The 28,000-nt window shown below is 41.0% G+C and overlaps 1 protein-coding gene across 1 annotated transcript in view; it reads left to right on the forward strand.

Moving 5' to 3' along the window:
* Positions 1–28,000, forward strand: part of Grid1 (glutamate ionotropic receptor delta type subunit 1) — a 751,350-nt gene that overhangs the window by 579,826 nt on the left and 143,524 nt on the right. The window contains exons 9-10 of the mRNA XM_042690370.1: positions 26,308–26,409; positions 27,803–28,000. Coding sequence (XP_042546304.1) covers positions 26,308–26,409; positions 27,803–28,000 — 300 coding nt within the window. The remainder of the gene's footprint in view (positions 1–26,307; positions 26,410–27,802) is intronic.

Here is a 28,000-nt window from a genome sequence, read left to right on the forward strand (position 1 = left end):
TTTTAAGTTGGAGATAAGAGTCTCATGAACTTTTTGCTCAGACTGGCTTTGAACTGCAGTCATCAGATCTCAGCCTCTTGAATAGCTAGGATTACAGGTATGAGCCACTTTTGCCCAGTTTAACCAAATAGTCGTAATTCCACCTTGTTGACCTATATAGGCCCAAAAGCCACTATGTAAATTAAGCTCTATGACTTTTTGGTCCTCTTTCACATAGCACAAACCAGCAGACTGAACAGGCGAGACCATGTGGTCTCCACTGTAGGGACTTCTCAGTGGGAGTGACAGTAGATCTGCTGTTCCCAATTTGCTGTAGCTGTTTGCTCTTATTTTGAAAGCTCTCTTCCTCATGTCACCTGTGTCTCCAGCACAAACCCTTCCAAATCTTTCCCCACACCTGCCCCCAGGCACAGCTTCTTGGAGTCAGCCTGGCTCTCCCTTAATATCTGCTTACTTCACTTGCATGCGACTTGTCTCGTTTATAATATCACTGCCAAGAGAAGGGGCGCCTGTAACCAGGGAAACCAGAAGCAGCACTTTGCAATTCAGAGCCAGCCAGACTTTCTGCTCCATTTCCTTGTATTCTTACACACTCTTGGTTCTTTTCTCTTTTAAAATTGCAAGAATGTCAACACCCAGAATCTTCATACATCGCATGGCCTGTTCTCCTTGGGCCTCCCTTCCGCCTACTAGCACAAATGATTCTATTTCTATCCATGAAACACCGCTCCAACAGTTCTCTCCTCATTATTACTACATAGTGTTTAAGGTCATGGCATTTTTCTAGTGTTACTAGCGATTAACACTGATAATGATGAGATGATACTAATGAAAATAATCACTACTGATAATCTTTCTTTGTGTACGTGCCTGTGCCAGTACTGAAGCTTGAATTCAGAGCCTCCCATCTTCCTGTGACTTTTTTCACTTAAGCCTACTCCTCTAAAACTTGAGGCATACCTTCACTTCTGGCTGTTTTCTCACTAATTGGTGATAAGAGTCTCATGAACTTTTCTGCCCAGGCCAGCCTCCATCATGATCCTCAGATCTCAGCCTCCTGAGTAGCTAAGATTACAGGTGTGAGCCATCAGTGCCTGGACTGATAGTTTCTGAGACAGTCTTGCTATGTATATCAGGCTGATCTCAAACTCGGGACCCTCTGCCTCAGCTTCCTAGGATGGAGTTTAGTGGTGATTTAATAATATGTTGCTTCATGTTATAAAAGGGAATAGATAATAGCAATGTAACAACTCTCAGAAAATTAGAATGTATGTAGTTTCCCTTGTTTTTAGCTACTTTGTTAAGTTCTCTGATGATCTTTAGTTTGCTTATTTTTTTGATTTTATTAGGGTTTTGACTCAAGGCTTCATGCTTGTTAGAAGGTTTCTTACACTATCTGTCATGGCTATGGTCTTTGTTTTGCTCTTATTGTTGTTGTTGGTATTATTATTATTATTATTTGCAATGCTGGGGCTTGAACTGAGGGACTGGATGCTGTTCCTGAGGGCTTGTTGTTGTTGTTGTTGTTGTTGTTGCTCCAAGCCAGCACTCTACCACTTTGAGCCACAGCTCCATTTCTAGCTCTTTGGTGGTTTACTGGAGATTAGAGTCTCACATCTCAGACGTTTCTGTTTGGGCTGGCTTCAAACTGTTCCTTAGTTCTCAGCTTCCTGAGTAGCTAAGATTACAAGTCTAAATCACCTGTAACAAGCTGTGTTCCTGGGGCTGAGAAGGTGGCTCAGTGGTAGAGTGCTTGCCTTGCATGCATGAGGCCCTCAGTTCGATTCCTCAGCACCACATAAGCAGAAAAAGCCGGAAGTAGGGCTGAGGCTCATGTGGTAGAGTGCTAGTCTACAGTTGAAGAGCTGAGGGACAGTGCCCAGGCCCAGAGTTCAGGCCCCACGACCTACAAAAAAAAAAAAAAAAAGAAAGAAAGAAAAGAAAGCTGTGTTCCTGTTATTTTTGAGAGAGGGTCTTGTTTTCTATGGATGGTAATCCTCCTATTGACTTTTGTGTGTGACTTTTGTATTTGTTATTGATATATACAAAGGCTTTACTGGGAAATTTTCCAGGAATTGAAATTACTGCTCAAGAGACACATTTATTATGCTCTTGATGGATACTGCTAACTTACCCTTCATAGAGAATCCATTCATCTTGTAAAATGGTTGTTTACCTATCATTATATATTCATGAGGCATTCCACTTTAAAGGTATTTTTTTTTACTATCACACAACTTATTTTTACTTTTTGGTCATAAGGTTGAATGCAATTCTGTTCCTGCTAGGTAAATGAATAATCTCTTTTGTGGACATACTTGTTTGTGGTTTTTTTCCCTTCAATGTTTCCACGTTTTATATGCTACAAGATATTCTGCCTAAAATCCAGACCAGATGATCTATTTTTCTTCACTTTTACTTTTTTGTATTAGTATACATTAAGATTATAGGAGGATTTCCTGTGATTTCATACATGAATATAGTATAGTTTGAACAGGTTCATCCCTTCCTTGTATTGCAATTTCTTCTCTGTTTTCCATTCTTTGTTTTCAAATGGTGTTTGTGGATTCATTATCGCAAGAACCAATCATGGCTTATGTTCAAATACTTAAATTCCTAACTACTCAGGAATCAGAAAAGTTCTGTATTTCATTTCTCCTTTCCTTTCCTTTCCTCTCCTTTCCTCTCCTTTCCTTCTCCTCTCCTCTCCTCTCCTCTCCTCTCCTCTCCTCTCCTCTCCTCTCCTCTCCGCTCCTCTCCTCCCCTCCCCTCCCCTCGCCTCTCCTCCCCTCCCCTCCCCTTTCCTCTCCTCTCCTCTCCTTCCCTCCCCTCCCTTCCCCTCCCTTTCCCTTCCCTCCCCTCCCCTTCCCTTCCCTTCCCTTTCCTTCTTCCTTTCTTCTTCCCTCCCCTCCCCTCCCCTCCCCTCTCCTCTCCTCCCCTCCCCTCCCCTCTCCTCTCCTCCCCTCCCCTCCCTTCTCCTTCCTGCCCTCCCCTCCCCTCCCCTCCTCTCTCCTCCCCTCCCCTCCCCTTCCCTCCCCTCCCCTCCCCTTCCCTTCCCTTCCCTTTCCTTCTTCCTTTCTTCTTCCCTTCCCTTCCCTTCCCTTCTCATGCCTTCCCTTCCCTTTCTTTTCCCTTTCCCTTTCCCTTTTTTCCCTTTCCCTTTTTTCTCTTTCTCTTTCCCTTTTTTCTATTTCTTCTTTTCTTTCTTTCCGTGGCTGTACTGGGGCTTAAATTCAGAGCCTGGGGACTGTCCCTTGGTTTTTTGGCTCAAGGCTGGCACTCTACCACTTTAATCACAGCTCTACTTACTGGTTTTCACTGGTTAATTGGAGCTAAGAGTCTCATGAACTTCCCTGTTTTGGATGGTTTTGAACCACAATCCTCAGATCTCTGTTTCCTGAATTCAGCCTCGCTGTATCCTATACTTCTGAGTACAGAATTAATGTCTGAATTTGATTGCAGGAACTCTCCATATATTTCATATCAAGATTCTTCCTGGGCTGGGAAGGTGGCTCAGTGGTAGAGCACTTGCCTTGCATGCCTGAGGCCCTGGGTTCTATTCCTCAGCACCACATAAGCAAAAAATAAAAAGCCAGAAGTGGCGCTGTGGCTCAAGTGGTAGAGCACTAGCCTTGAGCTGAAGAGCTGAGGGACAGTGCTCAGGCCCAGAGTTCAGGCCCCACAACCGGACCCCCCCCCCCCCAAAAAAAAAAGATTCTTCCTGATTCATACACTCCAATTGCCTGCCTGGAAGTATGTGTTCCTGCTAGTGATAAAGGGTGATACAAGTATCTTCCATTTTCTATGGCAATGATAATAATAATCACTAGCTTTTATTCAATGCCTGGCATTCAATAAAACAGTATTGGGTCTATAGCAGAAAATGTATTTAACCTAACCTCAGGCAGTTTGTGCTCCAGTGGTGAGTAATAGGAAATAAGTGTATAAAAGCTTTAGCAATTTAATCTTATAACCTGGATAATTTCATGTAGTCATACATACTATTAAAAATGAAAGAAGATAGAGGGACTTTGTAGGGGACCCCCCCCCCCCCAAGCCTGGATAGACGAGGAGTTCTCTTACAGAAAAGGAGAAGTGGCTGATGCCAGAAGACAAATGAGAGTAGACCTGGGGTGAAAATGTTTCTAGAGATGGCCCCATACAAAGAGTAGAGAGAGTTCTGGAATGTTTAGGTAACAGAAAGAAGTCAGCATGGCTGATTTCACTAACTGGGAGGCAGTGGTGTAAGGCTGTTAGCTAGACTGAGATCAGATCACACGTAGACTGCTGTAGGTCACATTTAATTACTCTGGTGTTATTTCAAATGGGTATCAGGAGATAATGTTCAATGGAGGAGTGATATGACATGATTTATATCTCTGAAACACCACTCTGCCTGCCATGCAGATGTATTCTAGTCAAGATAGGCTAGACTATGCTATTTTTGGAATCTTAGCACAGTAAAGGTTTATTTCTTGTTCACACAAAGTCTGAGATGGTTAGACGATTCTCTAGGGAGTGTCTTTTCCATGTGATAACTCAGGGATCCAAGCAGCATTTCCCTTATGGCTCTACCTGATGGACACATGAACACCAGGTTTAAAGATAAGTGAAAGAAAAAAACACAGATATTCCCATGTGCTCTGGGTGTAAAGTAGTAATCATTTTTGCTGACATGTTATTTATTAAGATTCAGACATATGGACCCAACCCCATTGATAGGAGCCTAAGAAAACCAAGGAAAGATACTGGTATTTGATTACCAGTAATTGCTTATAATGATGTGAGGCTAATAAGAAACCAGGATCCCAGTGACAAAGCAGTTTAGTGATCCAGATGATGTTGGTGACTTGGACTCGTGAGGCTATGCTCAGAAGCAGATCCGACCCAGCTTTCAGATGGCTTATATGGATAAGAAATCAGATTAACTTCAAAGTCATTGGCTAAAGCAACTGGGTAGATGCTGCTGCACATAGTAGCCGAGAAGATTGGGAAAACAGAAGCAAAGGGTGAGATATGTCTAAGGAATTTGGGGATTGGAGGTTTTATTTAGGAAATTGGTGTCTTTAAGTAGCTATTAATTGTCATCTGGAGCCAAAAAGCCAGGATCAGAACAGTTGAGGCTGGAACCCAGGGAAGAAATCTGATCCAGTAAGGTGAATGTACAAGTAACTAGAGCATTGGAGGATTTTCAAACTCATAAGAACCTCCATTTTGAACTCAGAGTCTTGTGCTTGCTGGGTAAGCACGCTAACACTGAGCCATACCTTCAGCTTGATTTGCCAGACTTTTGACTGCAATACATAGAACTCGTACAGAAAAGTGCTCTGTAATTAATGATTTTTGTGATCATTATGTTCCATCCTCCTTGCCTCCTCCTCCTCCTTCTTTTCCTCCTTCTTCTTCTTGCAATATCAGAGTTTGAATTCATATTTTCCTGTGTGCTAGTCAGGTGCTTTGCACTTGAGCCATGCCCTATCTTCTGCTTTATTCCATTCTATTTCATTCCTAACATCTCAGTTGAGAATGTCATTACTGAGTGTTTGCTATGAGCCCAACAACTTTGGAGACTACCCAGGGGCTGGCCCTTACCTGCTAACCTTGAGGGACCTACAACTCTGGGGCAGAGCTCCTCACCCTGGTGACAATGTTCCTTGTACATTGCCTTCAGGTCCATCAACGGCACAGCCCTTTCCGGATGCTGCGAAGGAAAGTGTTGGTGCTCATCTGTTTCTACTGTGGTAGAGCTTGATTTGGTCATGGTCATATCAAGTTACATGTAGCAGATGAAAACAATGTTATTTGTACTTTCTGATTATGACATTTGATAAGGGAAATTAGAAATGGGAAAGCACTATTTTCCTCCTGCCTATGACTAGCTCATCTGTACTTCAAGCTTCTGCTATCTGCTAACATAAAAGGTGTCCTCAAAGTCTCTGTCTAATGTCACTCCCCACTCTATATGCTAATCATTTTCAAGGTAGGTTGTAACTCTCATTACCATCCTTACATCTATTTTGGGGTTGAGCAATTCTTTGCCTGTGATTCTTGGGGACTGAGACTCACTTGCCTTCTGTGCACCTCTAACATGTGTGGCTGTGGCTAGGAGGAAAGAAGAAGAAGTCGACCAGAGGGGGTGTGTGAGTTTTCCAGGCCTAATAGGTGCCATGATGAGGCTCCCAGAACAGCAAAGGAAATGTAGGGAGAATGAGACCTCGTGAAATGCTGACCGCAAGGCAGTTGCCTGGGGCTTCGTGGTCTCCTCAGCAGCTCTGAAGGTCAGATGAAATTCCATCAGCACAGAAATGAACAGCCTTTGTGATGCTTGATTATCATTATCATCATTATGATGTAGTTGAACAAAGAAGTTACAATTTCATGTCTGGATGTGAATATAATGCTTCTTGCTTAAAATCAGCCCTTCCTTCATTCTTTCATATTTTCCTCCTGTTGTTACCCTCAAGTTACACAGTTCATTGTGTGTGTGTGTGTGTGTGTGTGTGTGTGTGTGTGTTCGCTGGACCTAGGCTTGAATTTAGGGACTGGGAAGATCTTAGATTCCTGAGTAGCTAGAAGGGCTGGAGATGTGGCTAAAGTGGTAGAGCACCTGCTTAACAAGCATAAGCCCCTGAGTTCAAACTACAGTACTACCAGAAACAAACTTTTCTTGTATACTTCAAAGTCTTCGGCTGAGATCCTAACTTCTTTACTCCATATGCACTTATTGCTATATAGCTAATTCTGAAGAGAAAAATCTAGATTATGATCAGATTCCTGAGTAGCTAGGATTACAGGCATGAGCTATCTACATCTGGCACACAGGGGTTTTTTTTGTTTGATTTTTTTACATAATCTACATACCTACAATGAGTACATTTGCTCACCTTTCTTTCCTCCATTCCTTTTCTCCACCCCTCAAAACATGTTTCCACTTCCTGATATTGGTTTTGCTAACCAGTACTTCAGTTGTTTAGAGGAGTTACACTTTGGGATTCCTCCACTAAGTTAGACTCTCCTTTAGTCAGTTTGTGAGTCAATGTCTTGAACCCTGTATGTGTTATGATGCATAGTGCTTCCACAAATGAGAAAAAAATATATGTTGTGCATCGTTTGTCTCTGAGTTTGGCTTATTTCACTTACATGATTTGTTCTAGGCCCATCTATTTCCCTGCAAATGACATAACCTTATTCTTTCTGGAGTAAAATTCCATTGTGTGTGTATCCCATGTTTTCTTGATCCACTCATTCATTGTAGGGCATCTGAGCTGTTTCCATAACTTGGCTATTGTGACTAGTGCAGTAGTGAACATGAATGTGTGGGTATCCTGACACTGGGAGGTTGTACTTTCACTTCTTATGGTTTTTTTTTCTTGGCTATCTACTGTCCTCCTTTCTTTTCTTTTTTCCTCCATTGATAAATAAATGTTTATGCAGAGTCTACAATGCATAAAGGGAGCTTTTTTCTATGAAGAAAGTCTAGTATACTTAGTTTCAAAAAGACTGAGTTTACAAGTTGCCTAGATTATTTAATAGAGACACAGAAAGTCAACTCAACTCTCTGACTTCCTTCCTTCCTTCCTTCCTTCCTTCCTTCCTTCCTTCCTTCCTTCCTTCCTTCCTTCTTCCCTTCCTCCCATCCTCCTCCCCCTTTCTCTCTCTCTCTCTTTTCCTTTCTTTCTCTCTCTCATTCATTCTTTCTTTCCTTGATGCTGTTGATGAAACTTAGCAGGACCTTTCTCATATAAGGCATACATTTTATCACTGATCTCTCTCTCTAGCCAAGCCTGTTTCTTTACTAGAAAGATTGAGAATAATAAAAATTTCTTTTCTACCTAAGTTGCAAAGTGTTGGTGGATCTCAGAGACATTTGTTGATGATAATCTTTTGTAAAGAGTAGTCCTCTACTCTATAGGAGGCATTATTTTAGATGGTGCAAGAACATAGAAAAGGATAAAGTAGCTCATGCTTTTAAGATGAATTCAATGGAAATGTATCAGACACTATCATTGCTGGTGTATAACAAATGACTCCAGCATTCAATGTCTTAAAACAATATCTGCATTATATTATTATATTAATTGTATTTTTGACATCTCATGGGTTTTTCATGATTAAGTGGGTGATATTTTCTCTGTAGCATCAGCTGAGGTCATTTAGTTATTTTGGCAGGATACCTTCTGAAAGTGATTAGAAGATTGAAGTCATTTGGAACTGTCTGCCAGGGCACCCTGTGCATCCTCTTCTGTATGGTGTTTTTGTTTTTGTTTTGTTTTGTTTTTGCTTCTTTATCTCTTACTATATGTGTATGTGTATATATATATATATATATATACATATATATATATATATATATATATATACATATATGATATATATGACTGGCTTACCCCAGAACAATGGCCACTGGAGAACCAAGTGGCTATTGTAAAGTCATGTCATTTTATTTCTGCCAAAGACTATGGATTACACGTAGAACCTGTTAAACCAAGCATCTGTGGCCCATTCCTACAATCCTCACTACTTGGGAGACTGAGATCTGAAGATCATTGTTAGAAGCCAGTCCAGGCTGGAAAGTTTGCAAGACTCTTATCTTCAGTTACCCATCAGAAATCTGGGAGTGGATATGTGTATGTCCTGAGTGGTAGAGCAGCCTTGAGTGAAAAAACAACAACAACAACAACAAGAAAGAGCATAAGGTCCTGAGTTCAAGCTCTAATATTGGTTTGCACATGTGTGCGTGCATGCACACACATGCACAACATGTAAGGAAGACTAGAGAAAAGCAGGGTTAGGCTTCCAACATGGAGAAGTGGCAAGGTCACGCCGCTGAGGAGCCTATGATATGTGTGATGTGATTGCTACCCGCTGCAGAGACAATTATCTAGAGTGTTTTCTCGGACTGCACAGTCTACATCCCTCTCAAAATGAAAGACATTCTTGCTTTCTTACCAAAAACCTCCACATGACATTCATTTATGAGTTTGGCTCCAAGCTTAGAGTCTTAACATCCAAATCAGGTTGTAGTACACATGAAGATATTGAGTCCAGATCTTTTGGATACAGTATAGTTCCTCTTAATCTGAAGATCTGGGGATAAAGAGATTTTTGTTATACAACTCTCCAAAGCTCGATATACAAGGAAAATCAGTGAAGAAACCACAGTAAGTACAACCTTCCATATGGAGAGAGAGAAATAAGGAGGCACAGAGTGGTAACTGGTCCATTGCAGGGCTGATCTGTAGCCAGGCTCATGTCATTAGTTGCTTGATCTGGTCTCATTGCTGCTTCCAGAAAATGATCCTGTCTTCTCGCTCCTCCATCCTTTGAGATGTGGATTCTGCTTTTTAAAGTTATCCTTGCCTTCCCAGAAAAAAATGTATATTCTATTTGAAGCTGAATAGCTTTCTTCGTACTTTCTGTTCATAGAAAGTCCAGGATTTGAAAAAAATCACTTTCATTTTATATTCCCTCTGACCCATTTAGTAGACCTGGATGAGCTTGTAACATTATAATTCCTGTACAAACTCTATGGGACTTTTATTAAGCTTATTGATTGCTTAGTACATTAGTTGATAACACACCTATTAATTTTATTGAGGCAGCCTCTGCTTTATAATTTAATCTCCCTAACAGACAGCTATAGGTTTTTAGAAGTTCAATAGAGAGGGTCAGTTGTATGCACCTTTAAAATTCTTATGCCTCTCTAAAAGGTCTACAAGATACCACCTTAAATATGTATGAGGCTTTAAGAAAGGGTTTTACTGTCAGACCCTTGATTTCCCAAGACTACATTTTTATGGGTAGTCTGAAGTATTTTATCTCTGAGAAACTGTTTTATTTTTGAAATTTTTACCAGGAAAGAATAACTGAGGATAAAGTACAATTTTTTAAATCTAATCTTGTATTATATATATTTTACCTAAATTCACTTTGAAAGCAGAATTCCTTCTTTAGTTTATCTTTGAACTATCTATACATCTAAGCTTGCATTATAATACACAGCTAAGAAAACATAAATACTACTTAAAATTTTGCCTGGACTTCTCCTTCAACTCATCAGATTTTTAATTAGAGGATGTGTGTGTGTGTGTTTGTTATAGTCATAAGACTTGAACTCAGGTTCTGGACACTGTACCTGAGCTTTTTGCTCAAGGCTAGTGCTTTACCACTTGAGATGCAGCTCTACTTCTGGCTTTTTGCTGGGTTAACTAGAGATAAGAATCTCATGAACTTTCCTGCTTGTACTAACTTTGAGTCACAATTTTCCGATTTCAGCCTGCTAAGCAGCTAGGTTCACAGATGAGTCATTTGTGATGTTAGAGCTTTTAATTGTCCATATTATTGAAGATGTTAGCCTTTCTAAATTATCTATCACTACTTAACAAAAGCAACTTTTCTTATAGCTTGAAATATTTCCTTCTAAATTCTTTTATTTTCTTTTTCTTTTTCTCTTTTCTTCTTTCTTTCTCTCTCTTTCTTCCTTTCTTTCTTTCGTTCTTTCTTTTTCTTTTTTTTTGTCAGTCATGAGGCTTGAACTCTTGGCCTGGGCACTGTCCCTCAGCTCCTCAGCTCAAGGCTAGTGCTCTAACACTTGAGCTACAATGCCACTTCCGGTTTTCTGAGTGGTTTATTGGAGATAAGAGTCTGTGCAGGCTGGCTTTGAACCTTGATTCTCAGATCTCAGCCTCCTGAGTAGCTAAGATTACAGGCATGAGCCACCAGCACCTGGCTCCTCCTAAATTCCTACAGTCAGTCTTTTTGACATTTACATCCACCTAAGGTCTTCTTAGTATCCTTCTAACTTGATTCTATATTCAGTCTTTAAGCCAATTTTATAATGCTGAAACAAGGACACAGGATGACCCATTGCATCAATGATACAAGACATTATGTTGGAAACAAACTTTACAACTTCTTTGTTTGTTTGTTTTTTGTTTGTTTGTTTGTTTGTCGGTCGTGGAACTTGAACTCTGGGCCTGGGTGCTGTCCCTCAGCTCTTCAGCTCAAGGCGAGCACACTCTACAGCTTGAGCCACAGTGCCACTTCCCAAACTACAACTTCTGCGGGGGGCGGGGCAGTTGGGGGAGTTGGGGGAAGGAAGGAATAGTGGGAGAAAAACAAAGGAGGAAGTAACAATGTTAAAGAAGAAATGTACCTTACTCATGTAACTGTAACCCCTCTGAATAGCATCTTTACAATAAAAAAAATATTTTTTTCCTTACAGGAATACCCTATTTCCATGGACCAAGTTCTAAGTCATTTAACCACATAACAAATGACCCCCAAGTTAGTATTGTGAATAACAATTTTTATTGTAGCTCATGGATTTGATTTATGAGAAATCTGGTTAAGATTCAGCTTGGTGAGTTTATTCATATTAACTGTGGTCACTTGGTGGGGCACACCTGAATGATGATCTGATCTTCAGGCTTGAGATAGTTCCATTCACATTTCTAGTGCTTTGGTTACAAGACTGACTGAACTCATCTGCTACTGTCCATCATGGACTAGGACATGGGGTCCTTCATTATGGTGGTCTCAGGATTGAAAGTTGAAAACATTAATTATTGTCATTATATCTGATTCTTCTAGCTAAGAATTGAACTAATTCTGTGTTGTATATATTGTTCTTAATTAATGGTTCTCAGCTGGTGAGTAAGAAATCATTTTTGGTATGACTTGAGATGTTTTGTCACACTGGGGGTTGCCAGTGGCATCTTATTGATAAAATAAGGGATGCTGCTAAGCATCTTAGAAAACATGGAATAGTGGATCCTTAAAGAGTTATCTGGCCCAGAATGTCAATGAGACTAAAGGTAAAAGCCTAGTCCTAGAGCAAACATCACAAGAGAAATAAGCAGGAGTTTACAGGATCCTTTCCAACTCAGCCTCAGTGACAGAGATCACATTAAGACCTGATTGGAAGGAAGCAGAATTAGACTTTACTTTTTGGTGGAGAGGCAGAGGTCGCATTACAGAATAGCATATGGAGTGGGTAGTATTGTCACAACCATCTTTAGAAAATAAAAACTACTGTAGAAACTGTCAGAAAAACGTGAGTGTGATCAGGGCCATGAAGAAAGATGAGCCTTATGCCTTAAGGGAGCAGGAAGATCTGTCAATTCTGGCTGGAGGGGTGATATGGAATTTCCTGAAAACATGACAAATAATTGTAAAACTGTCAAACCTTGAAAGAAAGACAGTATTTGAAAAGTCCAGTTGGAGGGAAAAATATTATAGATAGAAGAAATAATATGATTAAAGTCATTAATAGTCAAGGATCAGCAAGTTAAGGCCTTTCAGCTCAATCCAGCTTGCCATTGATTTTGTACGGAGTAAATGTTATAACCAGATACACTCATTGTGTAGTTATCCACAGAGATCAGATGACTCAAGAATATTTATTGTCTACCCATTTAAAAAAATATTTGCTCATTACTGGAGTAGATCTTTAACTCACTTGTTTATACAATAAATATTTATTGAGTACATGCTGTGAAGCAGAAATGGTGTCAAATGATTTGTAACTGATGGCGAAAAAAAGTGGACAGACCCATCATGGAGGGTGTACTTTACACGTTCAATGGTTTAGAGCTAGGAAGAAAATAGAACAGGCCTGTGTAGCTGAATAATGCAGGTACTTAGGATGAGTGAGCTGGGGAAAGTTTATTAAGAGGCTAACACATCAAGAAAGACCCATCAAATGAGTGAAAGCCAATCATGCGGATGGGAATAGCAGAGATGAAATGGAGGACAGGGAAGGGTGCCCACGGACTGGCACACACAGATGAACTTGGCTGGAGGAGCAAGTGAAAGGCAGCCATGCTAGTGAAGTGCAGTAAGAGTCAGGTGGACTATGTGGTGAGGGATGTGGATGAGGTGTGGAGGAGTCTTACAGGTCCGGGAAAGGATAACTCAAGTTTAGTAGGAAATTTATTTTAAATGTGTGTGTGTGTGTGTGCGTGCGCACACGTTTGTGTGTGCATGTGCATGTGTGTGCATACTCACCAGTACTGGGACTTGAGCTGAGGGGCTGGGTGCTATGTCTTAATTATTTTTCCACTCAAGGCTGAAGCTCTTGCACTAGTGCCATACTTCTCCTTTCTGCTTTTTGCTGGCCAGTTCCTAAGAGACCTGCATACTTTTGCTGCCTCAGCTTGCTTTGTTCCATGAGCCTCAGATTTCAGTTTCCTGAGTAGTTAGGATGACAGGCACAAAACAGCATCCCTTGGCTTTTGTTGAGAATTTTTAAGAAGAAAAATAATAATTTTCATTAAATCGAACAAAAAGAAGATCCCTTTTGCTGCTGGGTGGAAGTTACATAGGAAGTGAACAGAGCAATAGTGAGAGACAGGCAAGCCTGTCATAAAGGTCATAAAGGTTCTAAACAACACATCATGGTATCATGACATAATGACTGCTCTCAAACTTCCATGGGACATATGTCACCTGCGGACTTGTTAAAATGCAGACATAGTTCAGTAGATGTGGGAGGGACCCAAGATAAGTCACTCTTTTCCCAAAAACCAGGCACTGACAAAAGTCTAGCAGTAGTCTATTGTTTTTTGTTTTGGTTTTTTCCTTAAATATCACTTTCTTTATATTACTGGGGCCCAAATCCGGGACCTTCTGCATTTTGAACAAACTATCACTGGGTTACCTCCCCAGTCTTAAATGGCATTTTAGTTCATTCATTTTTACAGACACTTTCCTTTAAAAAAAAAAAAACATCTTGCCAGGCCTGGGGCTTGAACTCAGGGGCACTGTCCCCGAGCTTCTTTTTTTCAAGGCTAGCACTCTATTACTTGAGCCACAGAACAACTTCTGGCTTTTTTCTGTTTATTTGGTACTGAGGAATCGAACCCAGGGCTTCATGCAGCCTAGGCAAGCACTCTACCACTAAGCCACATTCACAGCCCCCAGCACTTTTCTACAGTGTGAAACCTTATAATTTTCAACATGAAATCATGTGAAAGAGACTGTCCCACTCAGAAACTTTCATACATTGTAAATAAGTCCATATTGAGTGAGCAAGACTTCTATGGAGATTCAAATATGGCATAGAATGTAGTTGCTTAAAAGGTAGCATTCACAAAACAAAGGAAATCACAACCACTTAATAAATGCCCAGAGGCAATCAAATGTATTACTTTTTCTAGTAAGATTTTATTGAATGGATGAAAATGAACAAGAGATAGTCACTGTCTTACAAGGTGTCTAAATAGATGTGTAATTTTAGAATGTTGTGAATAGCATTCCTTTATAGCCATGGTTGGAATGTTATGGACTTGCCAAAGCAGGGGAGGTTATTCTAGGACATGCTAGGTAGGATCTTGAGAATGATTTCTAAAATGATTCAGTCAGAGAAAGGCTGACAAAAGAAAACGGTGTTCTATGGAGATGTGATGGCAAAGAAGTAGAACTGAATGTAATGAAAGTCACCTGTCACCTTTTCCAGCATAGGAACTCAGAATGGCAGTCAGAACCTACCTTGTCCGAATTCAGACTGATGAATAGTGTGAAATATCATTAGTTCAAGTTAAATCAAACCAACAAGAGTTCCATAAACAGTAAGTATGTGCCAGGCAGAGCTGAGGGGAAAAAAATCATTGTCGTTGGTAATAGCTAATACCTGAGAGGAAGCTACAGATGAGAATGTTTGAACCTGAAGAAAGAATATGACCAGTTCAACTGGCAGGCTGGGACACTGGTGGCTCACACTTATAATCCTGCTTAGGAGGCTAGGATCTGAGCATCATGATTCAAAGCCAGCCTGGATAGAAAAGTCTGTGAGACTCTTATTTCCAGTTAGCCACCAAAAATCTGAAAGTGGAAAGCTCAAGTGGTAGAGCAGCAGCCATGAGCAAAAGATCTAAGAGAAATCGCCCAGACCTTGAGTTCAAGTCCCAATGATACCCTCCTACCCTCCTCCTCCCACCCCAAAAAAGAATATGACCAGTTCTAGTAACTTGTAAGCAGTCCCAGGCTGATGAGTGAGAGAAACAGAATTCCATTCTGGCTAGAGACTACACTTGTTAGACCTTGCAGTATATTTAGACAGATAAAACCAATCCACCTAAAATAATTAGAGATTCAGACCCAACAGTATGGTCATAAGCTATGTCACAGTGCAGTTTCAAAATGAAAATGCTTTATTCTTTTTCTTGTGATTGACTTTCTGTAAAACAATTCACACATTACAGACTTTTATTGTGAAAAAGAGAAAGATTTCCTGTAATGCCATTGTTTTGCCAGTGCTAGAAGCAGCCACTTTACCTACCTTTGTGTTTGGGGAATATTTGTGTATCAGCTACAAAAAGCCCGAATAAATATTAAAACTTTGGAAGCATATGCTGGGTGCAGTGGCTAACACCTCTCATCTTAACTACTCACAGGGATAAAATCTGAGGATAACAATTCAAAGCCAGCCCATGCAGGAAAGTCCAATAGATTCTTGTCTCTAATTAACTACCTGAAAGTTAGAAATGGAGGTGTGACTCAAGTGATAGCGGGCCAGCCTTGAGCACAAAGGGCCTGGATTCAAGTCCCAGTACCACCCACCCCCTGCACTGATGCATGTTGTAGACAATGTTATATAATCTGCTTTCCCCTTATACCATGGGCCTATTGGCAGGCAAAATTACATTCATGTTCTTCTTAAGCTCTTACAAAGATGCATCCAATTCTTTGAAGTTGATAGGAAATTTCCTGACCATCTTGCTTTAGCTAGTTACAGGTTCCTCCCCACTGGAGTGTACTAACATTGGTTATACTAGTAGATTGGACAGTATTTCCTCTCATTATCTTTCCCAAATGATCATAGTTGGGTCACATAGAGGTTGGTCCTACTTCTTAACAAATGGATACATTAATTCCAAAAGTTTTACAGAGAGAGAGAGAGAGAAAGAGAGAGAGAGAGAGAGAGAGGAGAGAGAATGAGAGAGAGAGTCTGTCTCTATATAGAGGCAATTATCTCCATTTATACACCCGTTTGAAGTACATAGTGAATGACCAACTTTGACAAGTGCATCTGGAAATCACCCCAGCACTCAAAATAATGGGACATTCCCATTATTTCCAAGTACCTCCTGCTTCCTCTTTGCATTTAATACCTTCTTCCCAGATTCAGCCTCAGGCAACCATACATCTATTTTCACTACCTATAACCATGCTTTTGTGAGAACGTTACATCAACAGAATCACAAAGCATGGGGTCTTCTGTGGTCGGCCCCTTTCTCTTGAGCAAGGCTTCCAAGGTTTCTCCATAGGGTTGTGCTTCTGAGTAGCTCGTAGTTTTTGTTTGTTTGTTTTTGGGGGTCCGGTCGTGGGGCCTGAACTCTGGGCCTGGGCGATGTCCCTCAGCTCTTCAGCTCAAGGCTAGCGCTCTACCACTTGAGCCACAGCACCACTTCTGGCTTTTTTCTTTTTGCTTATGTGGTGCTGAGGAATCGAACCAAGGGCCTCGAGCATGCAAGGCAAGCGCTCTACCACTGAGCCACCTTCCCAGCCCTAGCTCGTAGTTTTTGAGATGAGATTGTATTTTATTTCACAAGTGGACTGCAGCTTTTGTATCCACTCACCAGCCAACCAATATTAGGAGAATTTTTGGTTTGGTGCTATTCACATTCAAATCTGTGTCTGAGCAGATTTTATATCTCTTACATTATGGCTAGGGGTAGATTTGCTGTGTTGTGTAGTAAGGATTTGTTTAACTTTGTAAAGACTTACTAAACTATCTTCCAGTGTTGCTGCACATTGTGTGTTCAAGTCAGTCTTGGATTTTTAACTGTTGTAGTGAATTTAGCATTATTTCCTTGTGATGTTAGTCGACATTCTTTGGATGATTCAGATGATGATCATATTTTTTTCAGGTGCATATTGGTCTTTCGCATGGCTTCTTTGGGAAAATAAATCTTTACTCTGTTTTGTAAAAATGAGTGTCTTGCTGAGCACCAGTGGCTCATGCCTATAATCTTAGCTACTTAAGAGGCTGAGGTCACAGTTTGAAACCAGCCTAGGCAGAAAAGTCCCTGAGACTTGATCTCTAACTAGCAATAAAGGAATGGAGACCTGTCTGAAATGGTGGAATGCCAGTCCTAAGAAAGAAAACCATGTGCACAACCCTGAGTTGAAGCCTTGGTACCCTCCCCCTGCCCACAAATTGTCTTATAATTGAGTTATACATTTCTTTCACATATACCTGAATCACATTCTATATTGGGTATACCTGTATTTGCTATTAATCTTTTGGTTTTGTTTGTTATTATTCTTTGGTGTTATTTTCTTTTCATTCTCCTACTCAACTTGGTGGAGATGTGTGTGTGTGTGTGTGTGTGTGTGTGTGTGTGTGTGTGTGTGTATAGATACAGAGAGAGAGAGGGAGGGAGAGAGAGAGACTTCCTTTGAGATGGGGTTCCCAGAAGATCCTCACTGTCTTGCTGACCTATACTTGACCTGTAAGAATTGATTATGAAAATTTCAGATTCTTTTTTATCTTCCCCACTTTGTAGTTACCACATTTTTGCCCTATGCTTAGCCAATGAGGAAACATGTTTCTCTGCCTTGTGTCTCCTTGGAGGACAGCAAGTGGTCTTGAGATGGAAGGGTTCTCATAGACAAGGCTTTAACAAAATAGATTCCATGGTTATCTGGCTGCTGTTCTTGTTTCTGTCACAGCAACTTCTTGCTGCTTTCTGTGGCTTAGGTCGATGTGAAGGTACAGCCATCCTTGCTCTTCCTGTGACAGGGAGTCTGTCAATCCTATCCCAGTCATGTTCCAGGAAGTAGGGATGCCTGGGCATGTTCCTGGCCTCCATCATATACCACCTTGTTGCCAGGGCAATGGTGTCAATGCTAGCTTTTCTCATCCTCTTCTCCATCAATGTGTAGTATCTCTGTCTCTTCCTTACTGAAGATTTTTCATGAAATATCCATATGGGAGAACCCTCTGGCCTATCTCTCTCTCTTTGCCACTGTTTTATGATAGCTCTATCCTTTGAAACATAAATGCAAACTCTTCTGGGGCTTGTTTTAAGATAATGCAACTATCATCAAGTGATCCATGCCTTGGGCAAACATCTTTTTTTTTTTTTTTAAATTTTATTTTATTTGAGAACATACTGTACAGAGGGGTTACAATTACATGGGCAGGATAATGCATACATTTCTTACCAAGCATTGCAGCCTCCTCCTTTGTTTACCCTTCACCTCCCTTCCCAGCCTCCCCCCTACCCCCCACCCAATCATACCCCCCCCCCCGACATTGTAAAGCTGGTTTTGACATGACATTTTGTACTTCTCATTGTTGCAACAGGTCCACCTGAATCCTTAAACGACTTGTTTGTCCCCGTCTCCTCCACATGTTATACTGACATCAAATATAGTGAAAGCGGGGGTTACACTGTGGGGGAGGGACATACAAAGCAACAAAGAAATAATCTTATAAATGCGTTAGAAACACATGCATGAAAGAAACAAAAACATTAAAATACATATTTGAGGGTTCGTTTTCCTAACATCACATTCTCTGACTTTTTCCGCTTGACTCATACCTATACTGGATATTGCAAATAAGTGAAACCATGGGACCTATGTTTCTTTGGGCCTGGCTTACTTCACTTAATATAATTTTTTCCAAGCCTTTCCATTTCCTAACAAATGGGGAAATGTCATTCTTTCTGATGGAGGCATAGAATTCCATTGTGTATATATACCACATCTTCTTGATCCATTCATCTACTGAGGGGCATCTGGGTTGGTTCCATATCTTAGCTATGGTAAATAATGCTGCAATCAACATAGTTGTGCTGGTAGCTTTAGTGTGGCCTTGTTTGTGATCATTTGGGTAAATGGGCAAACATCTTGATTGAGATAGAGACTTATAGTTCTCCTTGTCTGAGAGATTCCAGAGAGTTGCCTGGGACCCATTGTCTGCAGGTCCACTAATTTGGTGGCAATGGCCAACTCTGGTGGCTTCTGTTGCCCATCACCGTCCCTGGTGCTGATATGCTGGGATTCCCACAATAACTTCTCATATTAGGCTTTACTTTAGAAAACCCTGGCTAAAGATATTAATATTCTAATATTCTGCTCTCAGACCCTTGCACTCTGCCCCAAGATGCTGCTTTTGTAAACATGTTGTTGTTGTAACCGGTTGGGATGAGAACTTAGTGGTAGAGGGCCTTCTTTTAATGCTCAGGTCTTTGGCTCAGTCCTGAGCCCCAAAAGGGGGAGGAGGGGTTAAGTCTTTGCAATTATTCAGTACTGTCTTTATCTCCAATTCAAGCTGACTTAATTCCATGGGTTCCTCTTTACCCTGCCTCCATTCAAGGGTATGATTCTTTGAGCCATATACTGAGCACAAGCGCTTTCTAATAAAATACGATCAAAAGAACAAATCCAAATAAAACAAATAAAGGACTTATTATTTTTTTAAAGACTCCACAGTAACCTGCTGATAAATCTGCCATGGCCACTGTTATTGAAGCCTGTGTTCCACATGAGGTTGTCTGCACTCAGCTGTTGGCAGGTGCTGGTTGATAATTTCCAGTTCACATGAATCTCAGCTAAGCTTGAGTTATCTTAGAGATATAGTTAGAAAGTTTCATCTACTTCTAGTGTTCTGTAGAGGAAATCTTACCACCAAATATATACTTCTTCCAGCTGTACAAGTTGGCAGTTTAGATTTTTGATCTACTGTCTTGTTGGAGATGATTGAGCAGGAGATTAAGTGAATCAACTTGTCTTTCCTCCTTCCTTTCCCTTTTACATCTTCCTTCCTTCCTTCCCTCCTTCCCTCCTCATCTACACTTTCCTTCCTTCCCCTTCCTTCCTTTCCGTTCTCACTTATTCCTTCCTTCCCTCCCTCTTTCCCTTCCTCCCTTATTGTATATTCTTTCCTTCCCCTTTAGTTCCCTTTTCATCTATTCCTTTCTCCTTCCTTCCTTCCTTCCTTCCATCTTTTCTTTTCCTTCCTTCCTTCCCTCCCTCCCTCTCCTCTCTCAGGCACTGGCAAAACTATCCATATATAATTTGCCACACATTTGTTTTTGGACTGAAAAGCAGTTGAATTGTCTCTTGTCGTCACTCTACCAACTCATGAGAATGACAGCTGCTTAGTAACATACTTAAAGACACATCTGTAATGAGGTTACAGATCACAAAGCTCAGTCTTCCAAAAGAAGCCTGTCCCATTTAGGGTTAATAGCCCTGTATTTCTTAAAGACAGGCCAACAAAGTCCCAAAGCCACACATCTTACAACTCAGATACACTAATATGAAGAACATTCCAATTGACTCAGGAAATATATTTTCCTGAAACCAGTGGTTTATGAAATTTATTCTCCAATTGGCTGATCTCTTGAGCAGTTGTTTGTCATAATCAGATTTTTTGAGACCATATATCTCCTTCCAAGTGATGATTATGCTCTAACCTCAGCTTCTATCCACATTTCTAGACTGGGTAGAGCAGATCTCGGCAATGAATGAAAACCATAGCTGTCTTATCAACTAGTGGCAGTACTCATTTTGTTTAACAGTGCTGGAAATTAGTTTTTCAGGCTCTGAACTTGACAGGTCAGCTGTCAAAAGTGAGTGTCTGTGGCCATAAATTCATTGATCCTATAAACAATTCTGTCTGCGAAATATAAGGGGAAGCCAGAGTAGATGCACTTATGTGCAAATGAAATGGGCTGGAGCAGTGTGACTAAGTATCAGGACTTCTTTGAGTAAAGCATTTCTTTGGCTTCCCATTTATCAAGTCTACCAGCCTCATTTGACTCTTACTGACTGAAATAAATTTCCAATGAATTTTGGGTAGGAACATCAGGAACATTCAGAATCGCTTCTAACGCTGATTGGCTATAAGGTATTTGAAGGTTTTATTTTACTTGGCTTTATTGTTTTATTTTACAATTCCACTGCATTCCCTCATTTGAAGTAAGCTTTTCTCCTGCCCTGGTTTTATATATCAGGTGCTCAGAGGAACTACTTTTAGATATGATGAAGGCTCAACATTCTGGTTTTAACATTTGGCCAAGAACACACAGCTTTGTGGAAGCATGAAAATTCACTCAGCCTAGGGCTCTTACTTCAGCCTGATGTGAGAGAATAATAAACTCTTCTGCTGTTCACGAAGGCTCCTGAATCCTGGAAAATGGCTGCACTTTGATGTATTTGAAAAGCAGAATTTGGGATTTTCTTTGAAGTATTTCTGCTTTCATTGTCAGGGTACATGGATGCCTAAAGGCCAAGGAGAGAGAAGTTGGTAATAAAAGAAAAGAAAACAAAAAAATCCTTTAAGTACCAAATACTCACAGACTAATAGATCAAATTGAATGCCATCTTGGATGCCCTTCTTGATGTAGGATGGTCTGAATATTTGCTAAAATGTTTGACTTGCACATTTCTTCTGAAGTCGAGAAGGATCATTTGTTTTTATGAATATGTGCCTCAGTTATGGTGATTCCTTTCTCTCAAACCAACAGGTTTATATGCTCAACGCCAGATGGATAGAGGTATCAGAATATAGTACAGAGTCAACGTAGCAGTAGTCTCTCCTACAAGATGATGGACCCCAACCCACAGGTTCTAGGAGCTGAAACATGGGATTTATTTGGCTCTAACTCCCAGAATGACTTTAACTTACTAATAGATAATTTAATCCTGATTTTTCATTGACATTCAGTCTTTAGTTGTAAAAAAAAGCAGGTGATAGGATTTTTCTTAAACACCTATGCTAGTTATTTTTATCAAAAAGTCATTTTCTTCCTTTTAAAGTCATGCAAATGCTATGAAAGGCAACAAGAGCATAAAGAAGGTAGTAATGATCATTTATGATTCTTCCAATTGTTTGTAATATATAATCCATGAATCACATTTTAATGTATTTCCCTCCATTTTCACCAATGCCTTTAAAATAAACATAATTAAGGTTATCTTGTACATAGTCTTATAACCTGATTCTCTTTTACTTTGTGATTCTTCATTAGGTTGTTATATGATAGATTGTTTCAAAATCATTTTTTCCTTATAACAGCCTCTCTACTTGGTACACAGGGAAGATATGTTTGTTCCACTTTATGGATAAGGAAATGGAATTAGAGTGAAGAATACATTGAACGAATATTTGTTGACTGCCTTTTATATTTCAAGTGCTATATGTCAAGTGGGCTAGCTCATTCATGTGAGTGGACACAGGAACTGGTTTTGTGAGTGGACACAGGAACTGGTTTACAGACCTCCCAATTCTGTTTTCCTTTACTTTTCATAATATTCTCCTAAATCTAGGCCAGTAATAGAAATTGATCTTAGATGAGAACATAGCTCTAAGGAGAATGAACAAGGCCAAATCCAACCCAAGATTTGAGATACTGGATAGCTTATGACTCCAGATGAAGGAGTAAGAAAACAGTCCCTCAGCTGGCTCAGAGACTTATGCCTAGAGTAAAGGTTTTAGAGAATATTTTCTCTCAGCTTTGAAAAGTATCATGAAAATTGTGATAAGCATTCATTAATTGTGGTGAATGTAACATACTAATATATGATGACAATGCATAAGACATTAAGTGTTAGCATTAGAGAGAAACTATATATGGACTATTTGTGTGTAAGACACATTTTCTTATCTTAACAACTAGGGAAAATTGGTATTGGGATAATCTCTGTACAACCTCTATAATTTTTTTTTATGTGTTTATATGTGCTGGTCCTGGGGCTTGAACTTGGCACTTGGGTGATGTCTGTTGACTTTTTCACTCAAGGATGGCTGTACTACTTCTACCACAGGTCTATTTCCAGCTTTTTGCTGATGGGCTTTCCTTCCTGGGGTGGCTTTGCACTATGATCCTCAGATCCTCCTAGGTTGGTAGGATTGCATATGTGAGCCATGGGTGCCTGGATCTCTGTAATTTTTTGTAGTGCTTTAAAGTGAAACTGTATTTAAAAAATTTGAATAAGAGGCTGGAGGCTGGTGGCTCATGCCTGTAATCCTAGCTATTCAAGAGGTTGAGATCGAGGATCATGGTTCAAAGATAGCTATGACAGGAACATCTGTGAGACTCTTATCTGCAATTAGCCACCAGAAAACCAGAAGTGGAGCTGTGGTAGAGAAGCGGTAGATTGCTAGCCTTGAGCTGATGAGCTCAGAGACAGCACCCAGGCCCAGAGTTCAAGCCCCATGACCAACACACACACACACACACACACACACACACACACACACACACACACATTGAATAAGGCTTTCCTTGGTTCAGAAAAAGCAAAATAGCATTGTAGGTAGAAAGAACTAGCTAAATGGGAACGTCAGGAAGAAAACATGTTGTGCAAAAGGAGTCTACTAGGGGCTGCCTCAATTGAGATGTGGCTGAGAAGCAGAGTGGGCTCTGGGACAGGAAGCCATTCTTTCAGGTTGAATTCACCAATATTCAGATCCATTCTGTAGGAAGGAAGAATTTACGAGACAATGCTAATTAATAGAGTTTAAGTTTGAACTTGTTGGCTGCACAGGTGCTTATCAGCACATTGGGGGATGGTCTGGAAGAGAGAGAGTGGGCATAATGAGATTGGAGAAGAGACTATAGAAATGGTCAGGGTCAGAAACAATGCTGCCTAGAGCCCAGCAGTGGCTAAAAGTGGAGCGCAGTGTGAACAGATGCTGAGGAGATGAGCTAGAACCCTAGTAGCATGGAGTTCATTCCATGTGTCCTTCTGTCTCCATTCTGCCTCTTACAGTTGAATGCAATCCCAATAGATTACATGTAAAACCTGATTGTCAAGGTCAAGTTCAGTCCCAAGTATGCATCCATAACAAGGGAATCTAAGAGTCAAACAATGCAACTTTACTGTGCCAGGAAATTTTAGAAGCAGATGTAGGAATCCACTTTTTCTACAGAATGCAATATCCATTGTCTGAAATAGACATACCATCGCTAGGATCACCCACTGTAAGTCATTGAACGAGCCAGAGAAGCCTTCTCAGCCCTACTTATACCCAAGCCCAGAGACCATGCATCAGGTTTAAATTATTCCAGTGTGAGCTAAACAATAATGGAGACAGATGCAGGGAGACCAGATGTACAGCCATTCCTGCCCTCTGTATCCACACTGAAATACCCAACAAATACAGCCATGACTCGATTTTCTAAATGTGTTCTCTTCCCTTCACCAGTCTTTTGATCCAGCTGCAGAGACTCAACTGAATCTTAGAGCTATTTCCAGAGACCCAGTAGAGAAATAGCTTTACTATGGCCTTCTTTCTGTTCCAGTTTCCAGTTCCATTATAATCTCTGATGCCATTGATTAGAATTCTGCATATTTCTTAACTGGTTCTTCACTTGCAAGTGGTCAGGGGGCTCTTCAGAGTCATCCATATTCTTACGTGAAATATTCACTTATCACTGCTTATAGTACATAGGATGCCATGAGTCTGCACGGGTATTTTGTCCTAAGTTGTAATAGTCTACCCTAGGTTTGTTTTTTAAAAACAACAACAACAACAACAACAACTGAATTTAGAAATCCAGATCTCATTCTGATGGATTTTCCTTTAGATCTCAGAATTGTAGCATCTTCTAAGTCGGGTGGTTCCTAGAACTGTGGCCCAGTGCACAGACTCATGCCACATATGCCAAGATAATGGGGAATTCTGTCAAGTACATGTATCCTAAATGGAGTCACTCATGGCCCCTTCTTATCCATTCATAGAGTGTATCTTCTGCTTAGGTTAGCCAAGGGTCCTGTGTGTCTGTTAACCCTTTGCTACATAAATAGCGGTTCATGGATCCTCCTCCTCTTTCTTCTCCTTCTTCCTCCCCCTCTTTCCTTCTCCTCTTCCTTCTTCTCCTCCTCTTCCTCCTCCTCCTCCTCCTCCTCCCCCCATCATCATTGTCATCATCGTCATCGTCATCCTCCTCCTCCTCTTCCTCCTCCTCTTTCTTCTTCTTCTTCTTCTTCTTCTTCTTCTTCTTCTTCTTCTTCTTCTTCTTCTTCTTCTTCTTCTTCTTCTTCTTCTTCTTCTTCTTCTTCTTCTTCTTCTTCTTCTTCTTCTTCTTCTTCGTCATCGTGGTCGTCTTCTTCGTCTTCTTCATCTTCTTGGTCTTCTTCATCTTCTTCTTCGTCTGCTTCCTCCTCCTCTTCTTCTCTTCCTTTTCTTCCTCTTCTTCTTCTGCCACTAGACATGAGTAATCTCAGGCTCAGAATCAAAAAGTACATACACAATCCCTAGAGGATTTGTGTGCACCTCACAGGTTGAGAATTACCGATTTAATCTGCAGTCCTGGCTCATACTCCTGGCTTTTTGTTAGAACCACCTGGAGAACTAAAATAGCCCTATCTAGCCCTCTGCAGACTAATTAAATCAGAATCCCTGTAGGTGGAGCCTAGCCTTCTGTTTAGAAATGTCCCCTTAGACATCCTGATATGTTAGAGGCCCAGGGATCTGGAAAGGCATATCAGAATCTCTCAGGAAGCATCAATGCTCTTTATGACCAGACCCTAGGGCTCTGATTTGATTTAGTTGGCATGAGATGGGTCTAGTGTTTGTATTCTGTTTTTTGACAACATTCTAATTAATAATTGGGAATCACAGACCGAGCATACAAATGTCTGCTCAATGTAGCTGCAGGAACACAGGGAGAGGAAGCATTCTCTCAAACGCTTGTGTCTCCTCTGTGACAACTGTGCTAGGGTAGAGTCTTCTACATCACCTTAGGGTGCCCCTCATAGACTCATTGGGTTTTTAAACACACCCTGTAGTTCAGAGCATATGGCAGATCTAAGGCATATTTACCCTGCAATCGGCTTCTACCTGAACACCAGGGAAAGTCATGGTGTTTGAATTGCAACACAAATAGCCAGGGAGATCTGAGTCCTGCTTGCAGTGGACACCAGGGCAAGGCAAGCTGTCCACTTAATATCTATTCCTTACAATACTGCTGAAATAGCTGGGCTAAATGGTTTTGAGGCTTGGGAAAGTCAAAGGAGCAATTCAAGAAGAGGATACTTTCTGAGAAACACAGTGAGATGGCCCCCATGGGAAGACTGAATAACACTGAGCATAAACACCCATTGGTTTCATCCTAGGAGTCCCAGAGACAGGGGTGATAGAGGAAGTAGAACTTTCTGTTTATTGAATTTCTATTCTCTTCATGATATTGAGGTGATTTGATGACTCTGGGTCTTAATGAAGTCCAGAAGCCTGCTGTCTGCCCGCAAGCCTGGTTTGAGATCCTGATTCAGGAGGGGTTTCTGAAGCAGGCACGGGTGATTCTTCAATCCCTCACTCACCCACCCTGTTTCCTTTCACAGCTGGCGACATGGGATTCTGAGAAAGGCCTAAATGGAAGCCTGCAGGAGAGACCCATGGGCAGCCGCCTCCAGGGACTGACTCTCAAAGTGGTGACTGTCTTGGTAGGATCATGGGGCTGTTCTGGGAGTTTTGCCAGTCAGATTTTGAAATCAGAGACCGCTTGAAATCAAAGACCTTGAGGAGCATTTAATTTAGCCTTTTGATCAAACCCTTGTATGAGCAATGAAGGCGAAGGTCAGATCTGCCATTCTCCTGTGGACCCATGAACCTCCCATGGGAGACTCCGGAGATGGTCTGCTGAAGGCCCCACATGCGCAGGACTCCACTGGTTCTGAAATGGAAACTGGGTCTTGATCTACTGCTGCTTATGGGGAGTGTCTGGGGTCCTTAGAGAGATACTGGGAGGAGGACCTTTTTCTAAACCGTTCCTTAGTTGCAATTTCTGTGCATAGTCCTGGAATCATAAACTGGACAGTTATATGATTCTTTAGAAGCATCGCCCCCCCCCTCTTTTCCTCTCTCTGTAGTGCAGAAATACCTTAGATTTACTCCTTTATGGCTGGGACAGACATAGCCCAAATGTTACCCTTCAACCACAACAGGCACAGAAACTTGTAGCTTCAGGCTTTCTGATTCCCTATAACACACTTGATGTATGAACATTAGGTTCGATTCCCCCACCCCAAAAAAACCAACTTAATGAGTTATATTTCCCAGAGATGTTAACTAAAAGCCCCTCTTACTGGTTTTGCACAAATAGGGATGGGTATCTGAGATGTTTCCCAGATGTCCCTTACTCCACAGGTCACAGCATCAATGTGTGAATACAAACAATCATACTGTGGTTGTAGTCAAGCTCTGAGGGTTTAGTTCAGTCATGCCCTTTGACTTGGGATATAGCATTGACCCCTTAGCCAGCGTGCACTTGCTAGCCAACCAGATAGCACTGTCCTTGACAAATGTAATACCATAGAGTTTTTATTGCTGTACGTTATCCTAGATGAAAAGTGTCACATTTCTAACTGGCTCCCATGGAATTATGACACTTCCTAAGGACAGAATCCTGGTTCAGCACACAAATGAAGAAATGATGAAACACGTAATTTTATGCTGGGAGTTGGGGATACTGAGAGCTTGACTTGGCATGGCATACACAGGACAAGTAAATGTCCACTCCTTCATATTGATCTACTGACCGGAGTGCTTGTCCTGGACCCTGCACCTTGCCTATCCACAAGCTGTTTTTAGGAAAGGGCAAGACATTTATCCTCCAGATAGAAAGTGGTTAAATGTTAATATTCTGTTATGATTGGTGCAGGAGAAGGGACCTCAGGTCTTGTATATGCTAAGCAGGTACTCTACCACTGAGCTAAACACCTAGCCCTAATACTGACACATTCCCAAGTTATAATCTGTTAGATTGCTCACTACCCTGGAAATATAAGCTAAGGAAACCTTTATTGAATTGAAGAACATTTCTTCTGTTATCCTCAGGAAGAGCCTTTTGTGATGGTGGCTGAAAACATCCTTGGCCAGCCCAAGCGCTACAAAGGATTCTCCATAGATGTGTTGGATGCATTAGCCAAGGCACTGGGATTCAAGTATGAGATTTACCAGGCTCCTGATGGCAGGTATGGTCACCAGCTCCATAACACCTCCTGGAACGGCATGATTGGGGAGCTTATCAGCAAG

Source organism: Dipodomys spectabilis, unplaced genomic scaffold (genome assembly GCF_019054845.1).
Source record: "Dipodomys spectabilis isolate Male_0828 unplaced genomic scaffold, ASM1905484v1 ptg000136l, whole genome shotgun sequence".
Taxonomy (NCBI): Eukaryota; Metazoa; Chordata; class Mammalia; order Rodentia; family Heteromyidae; genus Dipodomys; species Dipodomys spectabilis.